The sequence below is a fragment of the Anabrus simplex genome, chromosome 1 (assembly GCF_040414725.1).
Source record: "Anabrus simplex isolate iqAnaSimp1 chromosome 1, ASM4041472v1, whole genome shotgun sequence".
Taxonomy (NCBI): domain Eukaryota; kingdom Metazoa; phylum Arthropoda; class Insecta; order Orthoptera; family Tettigoniidae; genus Anabrus; species Anabrus simplex.
The window spans coordinates 1,559,458,807-1,559,482,886 of record NC_090265.1 but is presented as its reverse complement, the minus strand read 5'-3'; the positions used below and the strand labels follow the sequence as shown (position 1 = coordinate 1,559,482,886).

At 38.4% G+C, this 24,080-nt stretch overlaps 1 protein-coding gene across 1 annotated transcript in view; it reads left to right on the top strand.

The window, feature by feature from the left end:
• The window catches only part of crb (crumbs), a 625,965-nt gene that overhangs the window by 540,347 nt on the left and 61,538 nt on the right, over window positions 1-24,080 (top strand). Inside the window, exons 27-28 of the mRNA XM_067138875.2 lie at window positions 10,430-10,794; window positions 14,669-14,856. Of these exons, the coding sequence (XP_066994976.2) occupies window positions 10,430-10,794; window positions 14,669-14,856 (553 nt within the window). The remainder of the gene's footprint in view (window positions 1-10,429; window positions 10,795-14,668; window positions 14,857-24,080) is intronic.

Sequence of the window (24,080 nt, the reverse complement as noted above, 5' to 3'; positions counted from 1 at the left end):
CTGGAGGAGTGGAAAATGGAAAAATCTTAAATTTACAACTGTGCAAAAGCACTTCCGTCGTTTGCATAGTGTGTCACAGCTCTCCACCTGGAAAAAGTTGTGGATGAAGGAGGCTCTCTTCGAGACAGATTTGGTCTTATTGCGATGGATTGCAAGAAAAACGTTGACGCGGAGTACCGTACGTCCACCATCCATGACGCCACAATCAAACATTGGGCAATGCAAAATGCCCGCTCTCGCGGGCTCCATGACTTTAAAGCGTCCTTACGCTGGGTGTACGACTTCAAAAAGAAATTTGGGATCACATCCTGAAAAATTAATGTGACAACAACGAGAAAACTTGATAGGGAAAGTGACGTTATGGTGGAAGCTCAAATGTTTGTGGAAAACGTAAAAGAAAAAATACAGTTACACAGCCCATCACATGTTTTTAACAGCGACCAAAGCGGCTTTAATGTGGAAATGTACACCGGCAGAACATTAGCGCGCGAGGAGAAAAGTCGATTAGCACGGTGGTCCAATCAATTCCCTCTACTACGCACAGCTACACGATTATGCCTACCATGTCAGCAGAAGGTGAGCTACTCTCCCCGTTGCTAATCGTTTTAAAGGAAAGAAATGGTGTTTTTGGTTCCCTTGTTAAGAAACGGATATTTTCACACGAAAATATTCATGTCGTGTGCACCACGTCTGGAAAGGTGGGCAAAGCAGAAGTTCAGAGCTGGTATAATGACATCTTGAAACCAAGTTTACCCGATGGACAAAATATTTTATTGTTAGATTCTTTCTCTGGCCACAATGCGCTTGTTCATGGCACGGAAGTTTTAGTTGTGAAGATTCCAGCCGGCGCTACAGCTGTTTGTCAGCCATTTGACGTGTATGGGTTTCGGATTTGGAAAACATACACCAGACGAATGTATTCCGGGCTGTGACTTATGAATACCGGCATCGTGCTGCATCACCGTAACACCATCTTAAAGTTGCAATCACTGTTACATTTCCAGCTGACATCTCCTCGATTCACAAACAGTACTCGTGGTACTGCAGTGGGTACCTTGATGATCATCCTGGACAATTCGAACACCCGGTAGTGTATTCCTTTGACAGTGTTGGCTTGGTATGTTCTTTGTGCCCGAATACTGGTTTTGTCAAATGTGCTTGGTGTACATAGGACTTGTGCATCACACACTTCTACGAGGAACACCACTATTGTAAAGCATACGTCCCTTGAGAAAAGTATGGTGCCTGTTGTTAATTGTGTTTTGTTTCAGTCGTCTTTTCACTATTTTGTAATGTGTCGAATAGACCATAAATTGTTTTTGCTTACTATTATTGACGGGGAGTTTGCCCGATGTAATGTATATGGAGTCATTTATTGTGGTGCCTTGTAATCTTTTGTTGTTGTACCAGTTCGTACAATAGCCATGTACACTTTTACGTATGTAACTGCCATTGTACCCAGAAGACTGTAGTGTGATACTTTAATATGGCTACTTGTTGAATACATAGACCTCTGTTAGCTATAGCGCAAAAGTATGAGTAAGTAGGACTACAGCTCTACCTGTGATTATGGTATATCTACTGCATATATAAATGCACATCTTTATTTCTTTTTAAAGACGTTGCTCATTATGTCAATCATTCCATGTCATACTCATATCAAAGTTGTTTATGCATTTGATTGATTTATGTTTGACAACCATGGCTGCAATTGAAATGTGTTGTGCCTTTCACTGCAAAACATAAATACATCGTTCAATACAAGCACAAATAAAAACATTCTATCTAGATTCCTTATACCAGAGTACGTAATACGGGAAATACCAGCAGTTTCTAATGCAGAGTTTATAATTACTGTTGTTCGCGATTTCGTTTCATTATGACACAACTGATAGCGTACACAAAATGGGGGTAGAGGAGTGGACATGAAAAGAAGGTCTGGACCAGTAACCATATTTTGATATCCCGAGGTACAACATCTCATTACATTCATTGAGATCCTCTACCCGGGCATGTAATTTCTTTAAATAAAAGGATATTTAACGTTGTTTCAAAGTGGGTGATTTATTTTAATAAATTTCATATGTATGTCCACTCTAAATGACACTACCGACAGCTTCAAGGTGTTTCAGACGTAAATAATAATTTAAGCCTAGGTCGGACGCGGTACCTTATACCACGTTTGTCCACGCCCGATGGTGCTTAACTCGGGGTTGTACCCACGAATTGACAACTCACCAGAATTAGCAGGAATGAAAATATAACATTTGCATAAAATATGAGTAAATACGTTTAGGTTATTTATTATTATTATGTGTGAAACGGAACATGATTTAAAGGATTTCAATAATTATAGTACATAAAGAAGCAAAATATAGCGCCGGTCTCGTTCCACAGCCAAGCAGCCGGCAAGCGCGAGGAGAAGGGAGGGGAACGTGCCAGGGAGAACCACTTGGAGGGTAAAAGGCGGTGCAGAGGGTGTGTCTCCAGACGGGAAGTGTGTGTGCCGGCTTAGCATTGTCCAGCAGGTATTCATCGCTGATCGCGCGGAACTTGAAATGTCGCAACTTTTAGGCCCCTTAGTTAACGCGCTAATGAATGGTGGCGCCTAAAATTGATGCTGGCATTGTTTTTACATGTACCTCAATGTGTTTTCTAAGTTTCATCGCGATCGGCGACTTCACCATTGTGGATGTTCCCTTGTAAGTACAAGATTTCCAGGCTTGTAGGTTATGGCCTCAAAGGGATGTGGGGACGCAGACCCCTCCCATCTGAGTGAGCTTCGGGGCTATATGCTGTTTCAGATGTAGAAACCTAGTTTGTAAATTGTTTTAATTCCTATCAGCAGTCCCTTTAGAAACTTTACATGGTTTTTATCTATAGATTGTGCTGGGGAGTTAAAAGTCTGTTAGAAGAGAAAATTACAATTATGGCATTATTTCATTAACAGGAAAACCTGGAAAAAAAACAACAAACAAACAGAAAAGCGGAATTCCAAGTGAGTCGAAAGAGTCATGGAATAATGTAGTGTTGTGCCAATGCAGACCTTCAGTCGTTACTCTGCGATGTTTCAGTTTAAATTTATTAATCTGCATTTTTGTGATGGCACCTTAACAAACGAAGTGGCTTTTCAGTCTCATAAGTAGGTAATAGGCTGAAGATCATCTAAAACTGCTGAAATTTTAGCAGTTAAATTTTCTTGCAAGTAACTGCCAGTTAATATTAGAATTCTATGTTAGCTGACAGTATTTTGCATTGTAGAATAAATTAACATATGCTCTTATATACAAAATAGGGGCTGCCTGGCCGAGGCGGTAAAGGCGTGTTCGGTTCGCCCGGAAGGACGTGGGTTCGAATCCCCGTCAGGAAGTCGTAAAAATTTAAGAAACGTGATTTCCACTTCCGGAGGTGCATATGGCCCTGAGGTTCACTCAGCCTACACCAAAAATGAGTACCAGGTTAATTCCTGGGGGCAAAGGCGGCCAGGCGTAGACCTAACCACTCTACCCCATCACGTGCCGAGGTTAGCCATGGTAGAAGCCTTTACCTCCCACTCCTCCAAGGGCCTTCATGGCCTGTATGGAGGTGACTTTGCTTTTTTTATATATACCAAACAGCTATGGGTTTCATATTTGTCGTAATCTATATCTTGGTTCCCATAATATATTAAATGCAGAATTTTGGAAGATTGAAGGTTTCCTACTGCATAAGTTTTTCTACAAGTCTTTAAATCCTTAATAATTCCAGTTTCGTCCAAGAGCTTGGTCCTCAGTCTGTTCAATTCTTCATTAATAATAATAATAATAATAATAATAATAATAATAATAATAATAATAATAATAATAATAATAATAATAATAATAATAATAATAATAATATTTATTTTTACCTCCCACTAACTACTTTTACATTTTTGGAGATGCCGAGGTGGTGGAATTTTGTCCCTCAGGAGTTCTTTTACGTGCCAGTAAATCTACTGACACAAGGCTGACATGTACGTGCATTTTAAAATACCACCGGATTGAGCCAGGATCGAACCTGCCAAGTTGGGGTCATCATAACCGTCTGAGCCGCTCAGCCTGACTAATTCTTCATTATTGGTAAACTAGATAATACAGTTACTTGCTAATTCATTGACTATTTTGGGTTTTTAATAAAATTGATCTCTCCGAATTGTTTGAAGAAAACACGTATGACATACATAAGACTAAAAATGTAAATTCATGTCCTCATCCTGAGGTAGTGAAACTCTTTTCAGGTAACCCGACCATTGTAGTTTAGCTGCAAAATGTAAATTCATGTCCTCATCCTAAGGCGGTGCAGCTCTTTTCATGCACAGCCGCGGAGGAGGTGAGCTGCATGTACAGTAAAACCCTGGTTATCTGAACTCGGGTTAACCAAAATCTGGATTACCCAAAATGCCTCTGAAGTCACAAATCCAAAAAGCACATACTGTACTGCATGGGAATAATCACAGTATAGAGTCTTAACACCTTGCTTTTTAAAATGTGAAAATTAATATTAACCATTGCATCAGCTGTAGGCTAACCATTGCATCAGCTGTAGGCTACTGTATATTGTTCATTAAAATTTTTACTTTTAAAGCAACACTGAAATTATAATATGTGCACGTAGTATTGTTGTATTAGGTTTCCCTAAGATTTATTGAACAATGCATTGAGTCAATGCCAGATGATGTCCTTTTAATGAAAAGATGGAGGGACATTGCTGCTCGAAAATGTTGGGAAGGACGCAAGAAACAAACAGAAATTGCTGAGATTTCTGAATAATTCATACCGAGTATATATTGATGTACTGCAGGCATGTCAAGATCACAAACTCACTGACGGGTTTGAGTGCATGAGAAACAGCTGTTGCGAGCGCTAGCCCAGGATGTTATCAGATAGCGCAAGCCTCGTGGGGTGTACATTACATGTTTATAACTACGCTATTTCATTCAATACATGCATATATTATTTCATATAAGGACACACATAATTAAAACAGTTTAACACGGCATTTACGTAACATGTACGAAACAGTGTGCATAAATAATTAATTTAAAGGTACAAGCAACAAAGAACAAAATAGAAGTCCTCTTTTTTAGGGACTTAACTTGCTTAACTCTCCTGTGAACAATTATGAAGCGAAATAATGCCTAATACTAACCCACCATGCTTCTGTAGCAAAACATATTAAACATAAACAAAAGAAAATAGGCTACGATAAAAGTAGCATCTCTTCAGCAACTCAAAAGTAGACAAATACAAAAACACAATAACCAGTTACTGTGTTAATCCTTATGCCACAGCCTGTGCAGCTGTATGATTTTCACATGTCACACAGTCTGTACAACTTTTTTTATCAATTATTCGCACACTGTTTGATTAGACACTCTTAGTGCAGGCAAGTCTTACAATTGATTGTAGGTGAGAGTCTGATAATCGGGATCGGAACCTAGTTGTGTTAAAATAAATTTGCGAAAAAACTGTTTACACCTATAAATGCTGCCGAACATTGCTATTATTTCTCGTATGAACATTCGGACTTCAGGAAGCAAGACGGGTCCAATTGTTGATGAAACTCGTGGAGCACCTGTTCTTTGTATTGCTTTTTGAGCCTTATCTCGCACTGAAGATTTATGAGTTCTAGCTGTAAGCTGAGTGGTGCATCCTCTGGCTATATCTGAAATGGTACACCGAGCAGTTGCAGCTTCTGTCGAATACCATCAAGGCCTTTAAATCTATTATTAAACTCATCTTGAAACTCATCTAGAAGACTAACATACTTCTCCGGTTCAGTATCAAAATTCAGAGATCCTAAGTACTCAAAATGGTAGAAATAGGGTTTTCTAATTTGGTTCTTCCAGAAGGTTAGCTTCAATTTAAATCCCTGTATGGCAGTGTACATATCAGTTATTAGATTGTAATTCCCTTGCAGCTGTAGATTTAATTAGTTTAGATCAGGGATGGCGAACCTATGCCACGCGTGTCACTGGGTGACACGTGAACACGTTTTCAGTGGCACGCCACATGAACATAATGTTTTTATATACGTATTGTAGTACAGACAATACATATCTCATAGTGTTTCAAGTGTAAGGAATAAATATCGAAAATCTAAATACTAGTTCCATTTGGACATGGAATATAGCAACACTGCTACAGTGACATGTCCGAAGGTCAAGTGAGATAGTGTCGTTTTCTGGTGGGTTTGTATATAGACATCGCAAACATGTTATCGGTGCCGAAAAGAACATTAACTTAACAAAGGCGGTGATCGTATATTTCAAGAACTGTGGACAAGGGAATTCGGACTGGCAAAAAAATGTGTTGCCTGTGTTCGAAAACAATTGTATCCCCCACATTTAATGTAAAGCGCAGTTTTGGAGACTAATAATTCAAATGTTTGTTCCATATCAAATGAAGAAAGAAGAGAGTTCGTTTCACACATTACACATAAATTATTTTGTATCATCTTTCCGGCCAAGGAATAATATCAGTGCAGCTGTTTCCATATGTCTCACTGCATAGTACAGCATACATGGGAAAATGATTTCTAATGGTGAGCTCTTGAAAGAAACTTTCTTATTGACGGCCGACACATTATTTGAAAACTACCCTAACAGCTAATAATTAACAGAATTAAAGGAATGCCAGCCAGCTGAACTGCTGTCAAGAATGTCTTAATAAAATGAGAGAAGAAGTTTCAATTGAAAGCTGATTTGGATAACTCCCACATGTATGCAGCACGTTTTGATGAAAGCATGAATGTGATCTTACAGCTGTTTCTCCTGGTTTCCTTGCGGAAATGTGACGAGGTAGAAATTAGTTAAATTGTTGAGCATGCAAACTACGACAACATGAGGGTGGGGGTGGGGGGGGGGGGGTGTTGTATGTTGTAGATTTTCCTTAAAGAAAAATAACAAGTGGTACGGTCAACAGTTGAGAATAATAAACCAGACTTAAAATGACACGCTAGTTGGAAAAGGTTCGCCAAGGTTCATTAAAATATCTGCCAGAAACGCCAAATCTGATGCCCACTTTGGGTCACGAATCTGAAGAATGTCCTTGCCCTTTTCAAACAAGAAATCAGAGATATGTTGCCGCAACTAAAAAAATCTTTGTACTGTTTCCCCCCAGCTTAACCACGGTACTTTGGAATAATATGGTACATCGCCGGGCTTGCTGTCAATCAAGTCCATGCAGTCTTTAAATTGGCGATGGGTTAATCCGTGAGCCCTAATATAATCCAGAATTTTCATAACAGTGTCCATTATATGGCTCATTTTGCACAAAGGGCCTTCTGGTGAATCAAACAGTGAATGGTTGTAAAGGAACAAGTGTAGTCCGACTGTAATTTTGACTTTAGTCAACCAGTGAATCCCGATTTCGCACCCATCACAGCTGGAGCACAGTCTATCGCCACAGATTGACGTTTATCTCAACACCCCCCCCCATTCCTTTGGCATACTGAAAAACAGCACTAAATATGTCTAGCCCAGTTGTAGTTGCCTTCAGAGGAATTAAGTCAAAGAACTCTTCAGTTACTTGTAATGAACTGTCTACTCCATGAACAAAAATAACCAGCTGTGCAACGTCCACAATATCTGTACTTTCATCGAATGCAATTGGAAAAGCTGTAAAAATCGGGGACAATTAGATCTACTCCCACTTTCTGGCTACCTGTTCTATCCCATATTCCACCATCTCACCTCCATCAGGAAAATGCTCTCCTACGAGATTATAAGAAAATAACTAACAACAGTCAGTTGCCAGTTCATGGTGACATGAATGATGCTCTTATTAACAGGCTAAAATCTAGACACCCCCCTGTTAGAACAGCCAGATACCTAGCAGATGCTAACTTTAATCTGCATCAGGCCTGGAAGCAAGTATGGATATCCAGTGCTCCATCAGAATATCACAATCTGCCATGGCTGAAAAACAAACCAGAGGGTTTTGATCTTCCACGGAAGACCTGGACAACCATCAACAGCATTCGCACTGGTCATGGCAGATGTGCTGACTCCCTCCATAAATGGGGAATACTTAATTCGGCAGCGTGCAGTTGTGGTGCTGTGAAGCAAACCGTTCGGCATATTGTGGAGCAGTGTCCTCTCACTGCCTACCAGGGAAACCCTAGAGACTTTTTTCTCCTCTCACCCTTGTGTGTTGACTATGTAAATAATTCGAACCTGTAAATACTTACAACTGTAAATATTATGTATTACTACTGTATTTATATGTAATGTGATGTGTTAACCATATGCTAAATAAATAAATCTTACAGATATTCTCAAGCTGCACCCCGGTGTCTTCTGCAAGCTCATCGATTCTTGCCATTATTGTTTCTCACCAGCAAAGTGTTGAACAGGGTGCAAAAAAGATCCAACTTCTTCCATCAAATACCGAACATAGTATGGGACAAGGGAGTTCCTCACCAGGGGGCTAAACAGACCCTGTTTAAGGCTTATTTCCTGTCCATCATGACATATAGTCTGGAGAGTTGCATCATACATAATAGAGAAGTCAACTGCAAGCTGTTGAAATGAATTTCCTTAAATCAGCTGTACAGAAAACAAGGAAGGACAGAATTAGGAATTATCAGATACAAAGAGACCTGCAGTTCAACCAGACCATGGAAAAAAGGCTGTGTTGCAAGGCTGAAGAGGCTAGGACACGTTAAGCGGATGCAGGTGACTCAAACAGCAAGGAAATATTTTGAAAAGATCGTTCCGGGAAGAAGACCAGTTGGACGCCCTAGAAAAATATGGTTAGATCAGATAAGAGAAGACCTAGAGAAGAGAGGAGAAACATGGGATGCCCTAGAGAGAAATGAACATACCAGGACCGTAATAAATGGTAGAACATCGTTCTTAAACATCATACTCGGCTCGCTGGAAGGAATGCATGATGATGCTTACTGATTGAACACTATTTGATAATTCGGCTGTTAAGGCTTTCCTGTTCTCTCCTGTGATGTCCTTATAGTCACAAGAATGATGCACTTGACAGCGCCTCTGGACATCAAACGCCTTACATAATGTTTAGTTGAAGGGCAGTCTTTGTAACTGAGGTTTCACTGCTACAAAATACATGCCCATACCATCACAGGTGTGATTCATGCATTTTCTCTGTGATTGGGGTAACCTTGAATTTCTTCCGCACATCATCACTCCTGATATGATCTATTCAAGTTAAGCCATAGGACCATCAAAGCATCTTCATTTCCATTGGTTGAAGTGCCTGTTCATGCTTCGATGTTGTAGGCCAGAATTCAAATCCATAAAGGGGCACCGGTCTGATCACTGTGCGATAGGCTTTAGATTTTAGATGGAGTGTCTTATCGCGCAGGTCTCCAGTAACTTGGTGCCTTTTTATCCATACAACATTGATGTTAGTCTTGAATTTGTCTCTTCTGTTGCCACTCATCTCCGATAGATGGGATTACTGCTGCATCCGGAGTAAAAAAAACTTGCTGGAATATTGGTGGGAAGTAGCTGGGGAGTTAGATAACTTTCTTTCTTAGCATGCCATTCCTATGGTTCATACATTTTCTGGTAACGACTGGTACGTAACACACCTGCTCGTCATAGTATTCCAGCTATTCGATCCCTTCTCTGGGGCACTGATTGGAATGAGCAGTGTGCACACTTAATGGAATACAGCAGAGGAATGCTCATGACTGTCTGCAGCCTGGTCCTTCCAGCTCTGGAACTCGGCACTGTTACTTGGTATTACAGTTTCAAAAAAAGGTTGAGTAGAATCTTGCTTCACAAGGGGCCTAAAGAATAAAACTAAATCTCTCTTACGGTTGGTTTTACACTAAAATAGCTCATGTCGAATGTTTGTTCTATACTTTTTTCCGATACAGTGAAAAATAAGGTAAATATCAGTGGCAGTTATGTGAAAGTCCAAGATTTAGTAACTAGCTCTATAGACTATAAAGAGAGTCGCTATAGAGGGGCAATGTTTTAAAAGCTTTGTACACCTGTCAGTATTTTAAAAAATATTAACCTGATACTTGCCTTTCTTTTATACCGGAAGGTAGAGATCAAATCAAGATCGGCAATAACACAAAAAGAACATGAAACTGCAGAAAGTCCCAGAGAGCAAGGCAGCAAGTGTGTCACGACATGCCACTGACAGGGAGAGGAATGTCCACCCATATGCCTCAGAATCTTGGGAACAATGTGAGGAGTGGACAAAAATGTAACCATACACATGCTATGTATTGTCCCATCAACGACGGATACTACAGCTAGTATTCTATTCCTTTCTTTACAATACTTCTGTGATTTAACTGTAACAATTTTGTGGGTCAGTCTGTTATTTCAATTACGGATATGTTGTTAAACATTTTTTAATTTCTCATTACACTTGATATTAGCGTATTGTTAATTTTATCTTGTGTATTTGATATACAGGGCTGCCTGGGAGAAGTGAGAATTGGTGGTTTGCTACTGCCATACTACACGTCTGCTGCTCTTGGTTCAAACAACCTAACAGTCCAGGAATACTTCTCTCTTGAGGTTCCATCTTCACAGAGAGAATCTTTTGCTTTAGAACTCAGCTGTGTTTTGTGTTTCAATGCATATTGTGAGAATCAGGGGACATGCATGAATGCTACGGAATCTTATCGCTGCAAGTGCCTTCCAGGATTTGATGGTCTCCACTGTGAAAAGAATATAGATGAGTGCCTTTTAGAATCACAGTGTAAAAACAATTCCACATGTGTTGACCAGATTGCTAATTACACATGCTCATGTTTGCCAGGATTTGAAGGATGGCTGTAAGTATTATGTCCAAACAGAATTTATTATTATTATAAAAGTGAAAATTAATCTGAATAACCACTCTCCTTTTCCTTGACTCACTTCATTTTAGGCATAGATATCAAGGATAATTTAATAAAAAACCACCTAATTCAATACTTTCCACGTTTAATGTGGTTATTCTCTACATGATTTTATGTAGACTTATTTGGTCAGGCATCTTCAGCCTGTAAACAACCTTTAGGTCAAGGTTTGGGACCTTTTAAACCAATATAAACATACCAATATATACACTATATACAATATATACATTATATACAATATATACAAACATTAACAAACTCTTAAGATGGGTAACATAAGTTAATTTTCAATCTTGACCAACCTACAACAACAATCAGTTCAAATCTCCACTTATTGTTGACGACACATCCTGTCACCAGACACGGTACGCCAAGAACTTAATATGATATAGGGGTCACATAAACCCCAATATGTAATCCTCTTTACCGAAAAGAAGATCCATTTTAGTTTTGGACATTTTTCATATTAGGTAGATTAGGACCAAAAAACTTAACTGATTAACTTATGTTACCCATCTTAAGAGTTCGTTAATGTTTGTATATATTGTATATAATGTATATATTGTATATAGTGTATATATTGGTATGTTTATATTGGTTAAAAAGGTCCCAAACCTTGACCTAAAGGTTGTTTACAGGCTGAAGATGCCCAAAATAATGGGTGAAACATGTACCTGACCAAATAAGTCTACATAAAATCATGTAGATAATAACCACATTAAACGTGGAAAGTATTGAATTAGGTGGTTTTTTATTAAATTATCCTTGATATCTATGCCTAACGTCATCTTCAATATGGAACAATAATGAGAGTTGTTACTTGTAAATCACTTCAGTTTGACCTATTTTAGGGCAGGAATATAAAAACAAATTTTAGCACCTGCTTAATTAAGTTTACTTGTTTTCTCCATTTTCTTTCTTTCTTTCTTTCTTTCTTTCTTTCTTTCTTTCTTTCTTTCTTTCTTTTAATGGCATCATGACATCTCGGAAAGTTTTAGTACATTCATAATTTATTATAAAGCCTTGTGATATCACAGCAGTCTTCCTTATGGTGTTAGCAAATAGCTGGTAACTCTGGAGCAATTCAATCAGTGAACAGTCAAAACTGTTTCAGGATTTCTACATTTGGTGGGATATACAAGAGATGCTGCTCTTAAAACCTCATCATTTTTTTATATATTTCATAATTACATAGATTTTCACTTCAAATTTTGTTAAAATAGGAAGGAGGAGCCAGTATAAATATGGTGTTTTTATGTTTAGTTCCTCCCCTGTGATCCACGTGTATGATGCTGTCCGATTTTACACAGAATGTTGTTATTCCTATTCCCAAGAAAGCACTTGCTGTCAAGTGTGAAAACTACTGCACCGTTAGTTCAGTATCTTACTCTTACGAAATTTTAATACATATTATTTACAGAAGAATGGAAAGGCAACTTGAAGCTGAGGTGGGAGAAGATCAGTTTGGCTTCACAAAAATGTTGGAATGTCAAACAATCCTGACTTAACTAATGTTAGACTGAAGGGAGAATCCCACCTTCCAATACTTATTTGTTTTTTACTGCTAGTCTATGTAATTATAAAACATATTCCAGCTTAATTATAAAACATATTCCAGCTTAATTACATAGACTAGCAGTAAAAAACAAATAAGTATTGAAATGTGGGATTCTCCCTTCAACCTAATCTTAATTGAGTTGATGCCAATACGGGACAAAAATGAGATTTATAATTTGCAATCCTGACTTTACGTCTGATCTTCGAGGATCAAATAAAGAAGGGCAAGCCTGCGTTGATAATAATTGTAGATCTAGAAAGTGCACTTGATAATGCTGATTTGATCAAGCTATTTGAGATTTCGAAGGTGATCAGGATCAGATACTGAGAAAGGAGGATTATCTACACTACCATCTGTACAAAAATCAGTCTGCTGTGATAAGAATTGAGGGCTGTGGAAAAGAAGCAGCTATCCAGAAAGGAGTGAGGCAAGGCTGCAGTTTGTCTCCTCTCCTTTTCAATGTTTATGTAGAACAGATGATAAAGGAAATCAAAGAGAAATTTGGAAAGAGAATCCCAATTCTAGCAGAGGAAATTAAAATTCTGAATTTGTTGATGATGTTATTTTATCTAAGACTGCAGAAGATCTGGAGAAATTGCTGAAACATACCAGTCTTGGAGGAGTACAAGATGAAAATAATTACATTCAGAACAGAAATAATGGAGTGTAGTGAAATGAAGTCAGGTGCTGGTAGGAAATATTAAATTAGGAAATGAAGTCTTAAAGGAACTTGTTGAGTCTTGTTACTTGGGTAGTAAAATAACTAATGATTGCAGAAGTAAGGAGGACATAAAATGTTGACTAGCTCAAACAAGGAAGGCCTTTCTTAAGAAAATAAATTTGCTCACTTCAAATATTGATATAAGAACTAGTAAGATTTTTTAATTTATTTTTAAAGACTTATGTATGAAGTGTTGGCATTGAATGGAAGTGAAATATGGACAAAAATTAGTTCAGAAAGAAAGAGAATAGAAACTTTTGAAATGTGGTGTTACAGAAGAATACTGAAGGTGAGATGGGTAGATAGAATCACAGATGAAGAAATACTGAATTGAAGTGGTGAGAGCAGAATGATGAGGCAAAATTTGACCAGAAGAAGAGATGGAACGATAAGACACGCCTTAAGAAACCAAGTACTTGTTCAGTTAGTTCTTGAGGGAAGTGTAGGTGGTAAGAATGGTGGGGGTAGACCAAGGCATGAATATGACAAACAGATTACAGTGGATGGAGCATGTAGTACTGTAGTTATGTAGAAATGAAAAGGTTAGTACAGGATAGGATGGCATGGAGAGCTGAATCAAATCAGTCTGTGGACTGATGACCCAAACAACAACAATAGCGGCAGCAGCAACAACGACGTCATCATCATTGTTTTGTACCAAGCTCGATAGCTGCAGTCGTTTAAGTGCGGCCAGTATCCAGTATTCGGGAGATAGTAGGTTCGAACCCCACTGTCGGCAACCCTGAAGATGGTTTTCTATGGTTTCCCATTTTCACACCAGGCAAATGCTAATTAAGGCCACGGACATTTCCTTCCCACTCCTAGCCCTTTCCTGTCCTATCATCTCCATAAGACCTATCTGTGACAGTGCGAATTAAAAGAAACTCTTTAAAAAAATGTTGAGTTTTCCTTAACTCAAAAACCATTTTAAGACAGAAGCTAATCAACAATTATTTCTGCTTACCTTTTTCGGGCTCGATATTTGTATTCTGATTTTCTTAGACCTAATATTTTTTCTGTACTTTTTGTATCTTTAATTTTATTCTACTTTACTTCAACATAAACATTCTCTTGGCTTCTACACATATAACCAAGAATCTCTCTTATCAGTAAGACATTTTAATTAAAGGATATTATATTTGTATTTCACATAATTGAAGAACTTCCAAAAGGACTTACATTAAATCTGCCTTATAATTCCTTAGTGCATCACTAATATTTATATAAAATACCTTTAGTACTATGTTAAAGATGCAGATGTTAGTGATTTTTTATTAAACAGTACAATTTATCTCTCAATGTAATTTGGTCTGGAAAGGCTTTTTTCAGAAGAAGAGATTCATTTTGAATAGTTCTTACTGTTTTTAAATTCTTTTCATGTATGGGTAACATCTTAAGGAGTAGAGATTAATTTTGAATAGTTCTTAGTGCTTTTTAAAAATTCTTTTGGGATATGAGTATTGTCTTAAGGTGCCTGTACTTTGTCAGTATGTGAAGTAATTGTAACATTAATTCTGAATGCTTCTTAGGTGTGATGTGAATGTCAATGAATGCGAGTCTGATCCTTGTCAGAACCAAGGGACATGTAATGATCTCATTGGCAGTTTCGAATGCATTTGTCCAGAAGAATACACTGGTACTTTCTGTGAACAGCGCAAACTCCTTACTTGTGCAGATTCACCATGCCGAAACAACTCTACTTGCAGCAACACAAAAAGTAAGATTTTGTTAGTATACTTTTAATGACTGTCATCAATCTGGTGTTCTACTAAGTACTTGAATACAAAGTATTATAGGTAAAGTATTTTCAGTCCTCATATTGTTAAAAAATTAGTCTGGGAATCTGTTAATAGTTCTTTGCTAATTCTATTATAAAATTAATTGGTATATATCAGAGAAATAAAGTATTTTACTTGTGGAATAGTTCATAACTGATGTTTGGCATCACTTAATTAAAAAGAAGTTTTTGAAGATAGTGAAGAGATGGTGGTGACAATTATTATTTTGAGGGGAAAAACCGCAGTGTTATCATTCCCAAGTATACATAATTAATGTGCTGAAAATCAGATTTCATTCTTATAAATTCAAATAACTTAAATTCTCCTTACTTGAAAATGAAGTATTATAACTGAACATATGCCATATAACTATATTTTAATGTTATTCTAATTAATTTGTAAATGTTATATTTTGAAATAGTCCTTCCTTATAAGGTGTTATAATATTGTGAATGTGACTGACTAAAACTTTACAGGAAAAAAGTGTTGCTGCACATTATGTAACCATCATTTTTTGCAGATATTTAATAAATCTATATAAATAAAATTGTAACGACCGTGTGTCTGTACATTGACTGATTTTGCAAAATTTTCATTCAGTTATCCGTTTCTGATGTAATAATGACCGTCTACATATTTTTAGCTTTGGTATCCGTTTGTTTGTCTGAGTTCTTATAACTTAAAAACTACTGGATATATTTCTACCAAACTTCATATTTAGAATCCATCTGTCCTAGGGTAGGTTTTAAGGCCAGTATTGTTTCTAAACCCCTGAAATGACTGAGGGTTTATACAAAACCTAAACTGTGATTTTGCACTCCCACAAAATAGACACAACCAAACTTAATGGAAATCTACCAGCCTTAATGGAAATTAATTTCTAAACCTTTTTTCTCATATGCATAATTTCAATACGAGGATTAGTAAGGAAGATATCATTTACGGTCCGTTTTTCAGTACAAGTCCCACCGCACTTTACTTGAGCGGGTGCGTGTAAAGCGTATTTCTCATAACTTGAAAACTATTGGAGATATTTCAATCAAACCTCATATTTAGCATCCCAATCGAACTTCATATTTAATATCTACCTGTCCAAATTTATAACGATCGTGTGTCTGTACCTTGACTGTTTTGGCAAAATTTTCGTACGGTTATTCGTTTCAGGTGTAATAATGACCATCTGCATATTTGTTAGCTTTAGTTTCCTGATAGTCCTAATTTTTACCCCCTCCCCCCAAAGCATGATTGTGGCACAATCTGTATTTCGTGGCTAAACGGTATGTCATATCACAAAACTGCACAAACTCCTTTCAATTTTGAGTGATCTACAACTTTGGTCCTATGATGTTTTGTCGTATACCTATTCCTAATACGTTAGATTTGTCTCTATTTCTCGATTGGATGTACATTTTGCACTTTTTACATAGTTTTTCATAGTTTGAATCACTTATACAAAAGCTAGAATCATCTAATTCTACACAAACATTGGCCCTCGCGGTATCCATATCTGAGCCAAATTCTATGTTTGTAGCTGTCGCATAAGTATCCAAAAATAATGTGCTGTGAGAAAACCTTACCCAAATTTCTCCCTGTTCAACTTTTCTAACTCAATCTTACCATAAATAGATGAGAAAGGAGAAAATATCATAAGATAAGCCATTTATGGTACAATCCATTTATCGATATGGCATATCGTTTAGCAGCAGTTAATCTGTAATTGAAGGTTTGCAACATAGTAAACATACATATACATATGATCATATTGGATGCCTGTTGAAAAGAATACAAGAACAACTCGAGCATAAGATTGGTGAATATCAAGCTGGGTTCCACCGTCACAGATCGTGCACAGAACAGATCTTCAACCTCAAAACCGCTCTAAAATTCAGGGCCCTCAGAAACCTTCCAATCATCTGTACCTTCTTAGATTTCAAGAAGGCTTATGATTCAATTGATCGTCAATCTCTGTTCAGCATCCTGAAAGAACAGGGACTAGACTCCAAAACTGACCAAACAGACCCTCACTGACACAAAGTCAAGAGTGAAATTCATGGGAGAAATCTCAGACGAATTCCTGATAAAAACTGGTATCCGGCAAGGAGATGGACTGTTACCCCTCCTCTTCAACCTCGTCCTAGATAAGGTGATGAGGGAATGGAAAAAAAAACTGAAAGCACAAAATAGCTGGAACCCAGTAAACATTGGGACACCAAAAACAAGCTTGAAATTCCACGTTTAGCCTTCGCGGATGACCTGGCCCTTTTGTCCAGCAATGAAGTCACAGCAATAAAGCAAGTTGAAATTCTCCAAGAATGTGCCAGAAAGGTCGGACTTCATATCTCCTTCCAGAAAACTGAATTTTTCTGTTCAAAACTAGACATCCATAGTCTCAATACAAAATACGGACAAATCAACAGAGTCCCTCACTTCAAATACCTGGGCAAAATCCTCGAACCAACCGGACAATAGAAAATAGCCCAAAACAACCGTGTCCAAAAACTCAGAAGAGCATATTGGAGAACAAGAGAAATCTATAACAAAAAATGTATGTCTGTCCATGTTAAGATTAAACATTACAATACTGTAATCAAACCTGAGGCCTTATATGCAGGGGAAACTCTAATGCTTCATAGAAAGGGCGAGCTGGAAAATATCCTAAAGGAAGAGCGAAAAATCATGAGGAAAATTTTAGGACCAAGACACACGTAAGAAGGCTACTGCCTCCAAACCTGGAAATCCACAGAAAAATTATCTAATATTGTGGCAGACCTGAGGAAAGGAAGGCTAAAATTTTATGGACATGTTAAGAGGCTTCCTTAAACCAGACTAACGCACCAAGTTCTTGAAAGAATTGATAAACTGAAAAATTTCCCATGGATACAACAAACAAAAGCAGACATGAAGAACGCACAAATTCAACCTTAAGAAATTTTGAATCGAAATATATATATAGAAAGAAAATTGACAAGCGGGAAGTTGCTCCAGAGAATGAAGTACCAAAAAGAGCAGGTACCAAGTGGACGGAAGAAAGGAAGAGGATCTTTAGTCAACAGATGAAAGCATCCTGGATCCTCCGCAAACAAAATCATAAATAAAGCATTGTGTGTTCCAAAAGGGACCATTCACGCATGATAATAATAATAATAATAATAATAATAATAATAATAATAATAATAATAATAATAATAATAATAATAATAATAATAATAATCCCGTGTGGGGATTTACCGGTTACCTCCATCGGGCGCGTCCCATTGGAATTGGGGAAGCTCGCTGGCTCTGCCGCCAGCAGAGTCAGAGGGTAGTAGGGAAATAAAATACCACCGTGAAAAAAAAACTGGTCCCTTGCCAGGGTTACGGCGAAGACTGGTAAATGACCAGAAGTCAGAAAACATCTTGAGGCAACCTCTAGGGCTAACAATCCTAGTTGTAAAAGGATGGGTACCCGTCCAAAGCAAAGTCAAGTCAAAAAGCACGATGGCACAACATTTCAAGAAACATACCCCAGGGGGTAAATCTTCGGATAAATCCCTCGTCGTGAACGCCACGGCGCACGAGTCTCGTTCGGATTCTGGGGGAGACTCGACATCATGCAAGAGACGAGTCGGAGCATCTCGGTGTACCCCGAAGAGTCAAAAACTCAGGCCAAAATCTAAAACCTTTCTAGCAACTTTCAACATAAATTCACTTACACAAACTGGCAAGCTGAAAACCCTCACCAAAGCTCTTCACGAAAATCAGATTTCCATAATGGCCCTACAGGAAACAAGGTACCCAGATGAAGAGATTTTTGAATCCGAAGGCTACCGATTTTTCAAGAGCAAAGCGCAAAGAGCAATCCTCAACGGAGCTGTGATGCTTGGAACCGCGTTTGCTGTTAGAGCCAAGATCCTTAAATCGGTTGCAAATTTCGAACCTGTGAATGACAGATTGTCCTATACTCACAATTAAATGCGCGGACAAAACCTACGCCCTAGTTAACGCACATGCTCCTACAAACGATAAGAACAAGTCTGATCCAGACGAAGTTGATAATTTCTGGGACCTACTGGATGAAAAATTAAACAAAATCCCCAAACACCATGTCAAGCTACTTTTGGGTGACTTCAATGCCCAACTAGGTCGTAAACAGAAGTACAAGAAAGTTATAGGAAATTACCCTGCTCACAAAAGAACCAATCCCAACGGCAAAAGACTGGTGTCCATTTGCGAAAATCACAACCTGCAGGTCATGTCGACCCACTTTCGCCATCTACCCAGAAAACAAATGACTTGGCGTTCTCCCGTCCAAGCTCTTGGAGAGTTCCAAATTGATTATGTTGCAATCTCCAGGAGAAACAGCCCTGAGATTATGAATGTTAAGGTAAAGAAAGGCATCAATGTGGCCTCAGATCATTATATGTCTCTTATCAAATTCAAACCAATTCCCGCAAACACAAGGAAGACAACCAAACAGATCACACGCTTCGACAATGATAAACTTCGGCAAAGGGTCGAGGAGTTCCAGGAGAAGGCTAGACCAAATGACTGTGACTTTAACAACGCCAAAAGTCTCCTTGTTGAGGCCGCCAAAGACGTTGCAGAAATCAAGAGAAGCAAAAAGCATGCCTGGTGGAATGGTACCTGCGAATCAGTCCTCCAAAAAAGACTCAATGCGTGGAAACAGTAATACTCTACGAAATCAGAAAATGATTGGGAAACCTACAAAACCCAACGTGCCCAAGCAGCTAGGGTGTTCAGAACTGAGAAACGTAAATACGAAAAATCTCTCATTGAAAAGATAGAACAAAACTTTAGGAAGAATGAAAGCAGAGAGTACTACAGAGCCTTCAAACGCAAACTCACTGGCTATAAACCACCATCTCTATGCTTTGAGCGAGAGGACGGCACACTGGCGACGTCAAATGAAGAAAATTGCAGCATTCTGGCAGATTACGTCAAGAATTTACTTAATTGCTCTAAACCGCAAAGCGCCATTGAGACCAAGGAACCCTTACTCAGGTACTCAGATTCCAGACCACCCGACAGAGATGAAATCAAGCGCCACATTGCCCGTCTCAAAAATAACAAAGCGCCGGGTTAAGACTCAGTAGTAGCAGAACTATGGAAATATGCCCCAGAGGAATCACTTGATATCTTGCAAAAGCAAATAGAAGAAATTTAGAACAAGGAGACCCTACCCGAAGATTGGAAAATAGTTTTGATCCATCCATTACACAAAAAAGGCAGCATGAAGAACATCAACAATTACAGAGGAATATCTTTGCTACCCGTGACTTACAAAATTCTATCACTTGCCATCCTGGAGCGTTTGGAAGCACAAGTCGAACATGAAATAGGTGAATACCAAGGAGGGTTCAGAAAAGGTCGCTCAACAGCTGAACAGATCCAAAATCTCAAAACGATCATCAGATATTGTACACTAAGGTCCAAGCAGTATGTGTCCGTCTTTGTGGACTTTAACTCTTTCGCTACGCTATTTTTCAACAGAACACTTACAGAAAAATGTAATTGTTTTCGTATTTTCCAAATGAACTGAAACTTTATTTTTTTCAAGGTCAGTGACATTCAACACCATTGCACCATTTTTAACTCAACTTTGGAAAACTAGTAGTGACATTTGACCTTGAAACACTCATTACTGTGATACATATCCGAACGTGGAACTGGGCACATTGCAGGCTGTCCCGGGCAATTCTTACCAAAAATACTGTTTGTTTTCTCTTGCACAGTCCCTTTATTTTCTTTGAACATTTTTCTGGTAATATGTAACAAGCAACACAATTATATTTGTGACTCTTGTCCCGCTGCTCCCCAAGAAATTGCCTCTCCGTCAGGCGCGCTTGAGGTATGTAATCGGAAGTTCTTCCTCGTTTCGCCGGCCGACTTCGCTGATACTCTCGTAGAAGTCCGATTATGGCAGAATTTTTGAAGTCAGGAATACTAATTGCCCTCTTTTAAAGCTTATTGTACAGTATGCTTTCATTAGTGCAGTTTCAATGTCATCACAAATATCCCGCTAGATCGATAAAAAATGAAGATCTTCCTCTTTGGCACTTTCTTCCGAACAATCACTATGCACATCATCACTTGTTTCATTGTCCAAATCGGCAACTAAAAGATAGAAGATTTCTTCACTTCCATTGCTAATGTTGTTCCGCGCGCTCATAGCTACTGAGTGAAGCCTGCTATTGGCCAGACAGCTGACAGGGATGTTGGCGGGCGGGTGAAAAATAGCAAATAAACATAGGTCCAGTATTCGCGGCAAAGTTTTCAAAAAAATGCTTAGTACATAGTGAATACATGACTATAGATATTTGTATTATTAAATAGGCCTTTATGGAAGAAGCGCGCGGAAATTATAGCAGGAAAGTACCAAGTCGACAAAAGTCGATTACCGCAGCGAATGCTATAGGGAAAGAGTTAAGAAAGCGTACAACTCTATTGACCGGGAAGTCCTGCTATACATCTTAAATGAATTTGGAGTTGATTTGAAACTGCTGGCATTAATTAGAGCCACCCTGACCGATACAAAATCCAAGGTGAAGTTCCACGGATTCTCTCGCATTCCTTTGACATCAAAACAGGAGTCCGACAAGGTGATGGGCTATCCCCGATACTCTTCAACTGTGTTCTTGAAAAGATCATCAGAACCTTGCGGGTGAGATTACAGGAAACCAACTACAGTCCATTGAGAATAGGAACCAAATCCAAGGGGATCGCAACAGACTGCTTAGCATTTGCCGATGATATTGCTGTTCTCTCAAACGACATAGAAACCGCCAGAGCTCAAGTTGAAATTTTAAAGGAAATTGCCGAACAAACTGGTTTGCAGATATCGTTTGAGAAAACAGACGTAATGACTAACATCAAAGAGGCTCCACTAAAACTCCATACAAAATACGGGGACATCACCCGAGTAGACAAATTCAAATACCTGGGTGAGATCATCATGAAAAATGGACTGGACAAAGAAGCACTTCAGGAGCGAGTATGCAAACTGGAAATAGCCTACCAAACATCCCGCACAATCTACAACAAAAAATGCCTTTCCCAAAACACCAAGATTCGTCACTATGAAACAGTTCTGAAGCCAGTAGTTCTATATGCAGCCGAAACCCTGTCTCTAAATGCCAACAAAAGACTCCTTGAAGAACTGGAGAAAAGAGAACGCAAAATCGTGAGAGGAATCTTGGGATCAAAGTACAGAAATGGAATCCATCAAAAGAGATCCAACAAGGAAGTCTACAGCAAAATAGAGAAAATTACCGACACAATCAGAAAAAGACGGGCACGATTTTACGGTCATCTGAAAAGAATGGACGGAAGAAAGTTAACTAAAGAAATCTTTCACTTTTTTGATTCAAACCCCAAAACCACAATTCCTTGGTTTAGAAATACCAAAGAAGACCTGCAAATGCTACATATCTCAGCTGAAGACGCCCTTAACAGAGATCTCTTCTGCAAGAAAATATTGACGAACGGGCTAAACCGAGACGAGCAACCGAAGAAAAGACATGGTGCCCCTTGGACAGAGGAGCGTAAGCAAGCCCACTCACAAAGAATGAGGGAAATTTGGGCTCTAAAGAAGGCCAAGTTCAGTGTCAAATGCAACAAGACTTAACGTGGTCCTTGATGGCCCCAGCGAATTATATATAATAATAATAATAATAATAATAATAATAATAATAATAATAATAATAATAATAATAATAATAATAATAATAATATACGCATTGAAGTTGATTTGTAGCGATATAGAAAGGGTGTGTCTGCCATTATAATTAATATTTTACAAATCGATAGTGACTCTCAGCAGGCGGGCATCTGCTATTGTAATCATTACTCTCCATATCAACTTTGACTGGCAGTAGGAATGGGATCCTTCTCCAACTCCTGTGTAACTGGCATTAGTAAGGAGGCACTACCATTGTAATGAATAATTCCCTTCTTGATTTGACTGGCAGGAGACAAGGGAGCATGCAATTTTATTCAAAACTCCCCTAACCAATTGTGTTTGGGGGTAGACAAGTATGCCCGACATTATAAACAAATTTACCCATCCATAATATGACTGGCATTAAGCATAGTGGCCTGCTATTATAATGGAGACTCACCAACTTGGTGTGACTGACATTAAGTAAAGGGGCCTGTCATTATAAAGATAACAGCACAATTCAATTTTGACTGGCAGTAGGGAAGGTGCCTGCCATTATAATAAACACTCAATTGTAATCTGCCTGGAAGTAGGAAAGGGGACCTGCCATTGTAAAGAAAACTCCACAAATTGATTGTGACCGTGCAGTAGGTAACGAGGCTGCCATTATAATGAAAACTTCCCTACTCGATTGTGAATGGCAGTAGACAAGTGAGCCTGCCATTACCATCACAACTCGGCAACTCAGACTTCACATTGGAAACAACGAAGGGAGAACCTCCACCTGCTGTTTCTGGATAACGCTAAAAGGCATGCAATTTAAAAAAATCTTATTCACTGCATATACAGTAATTTACTTTGATAAATGTATATAATGTAGAATACCATAGCAAAGGACGGATACATTTGCTAGTATCTAACATAATTGGAATTGTATGTAATAATATACAATGGCCCTCTTCTGAACCATGTGTTGCTGATGCACTGGGGAGGTTTGTATGTCCCAATGCAACAGGTAGCCAAGGCCTGGATGCAACCACATCGGATTGGTATCTGTTGAGAGTCCAGGCTAACAAGTGGTTCATTGAAAGGGGGGAGCAGCCTTTTAGAAGTTGCAAGGGTGATAATCTGGATGATAACTGAAATGGCCTTGTAATAATACTTAAGGGGGAGACGTAGCTCAACACGGGAAAAAACAGGCCAATATTCATTCGATTGTTAAATATGCTACAAACGTTGTTGAAAAATTCTGCACATATCCCAGTATTGGCATGCTTCCTAGCAATCAGAAGCAACTGCAATAATTTCAAAATTCTAATTATAACATTTTAAAATAAAATTTCCCGCCTTTTTAACAAAATATCACGGTTTCCTTCATAACTCTCTTACTGTTTCACGGATAATAACGATTTTTTCAGGGTTTCCTGCCATATTGTTGTACTACAATCTGTACCTCATTCAGGTCGATGGGATTTATATTAGATTTTATATAAAATATTTATTTTT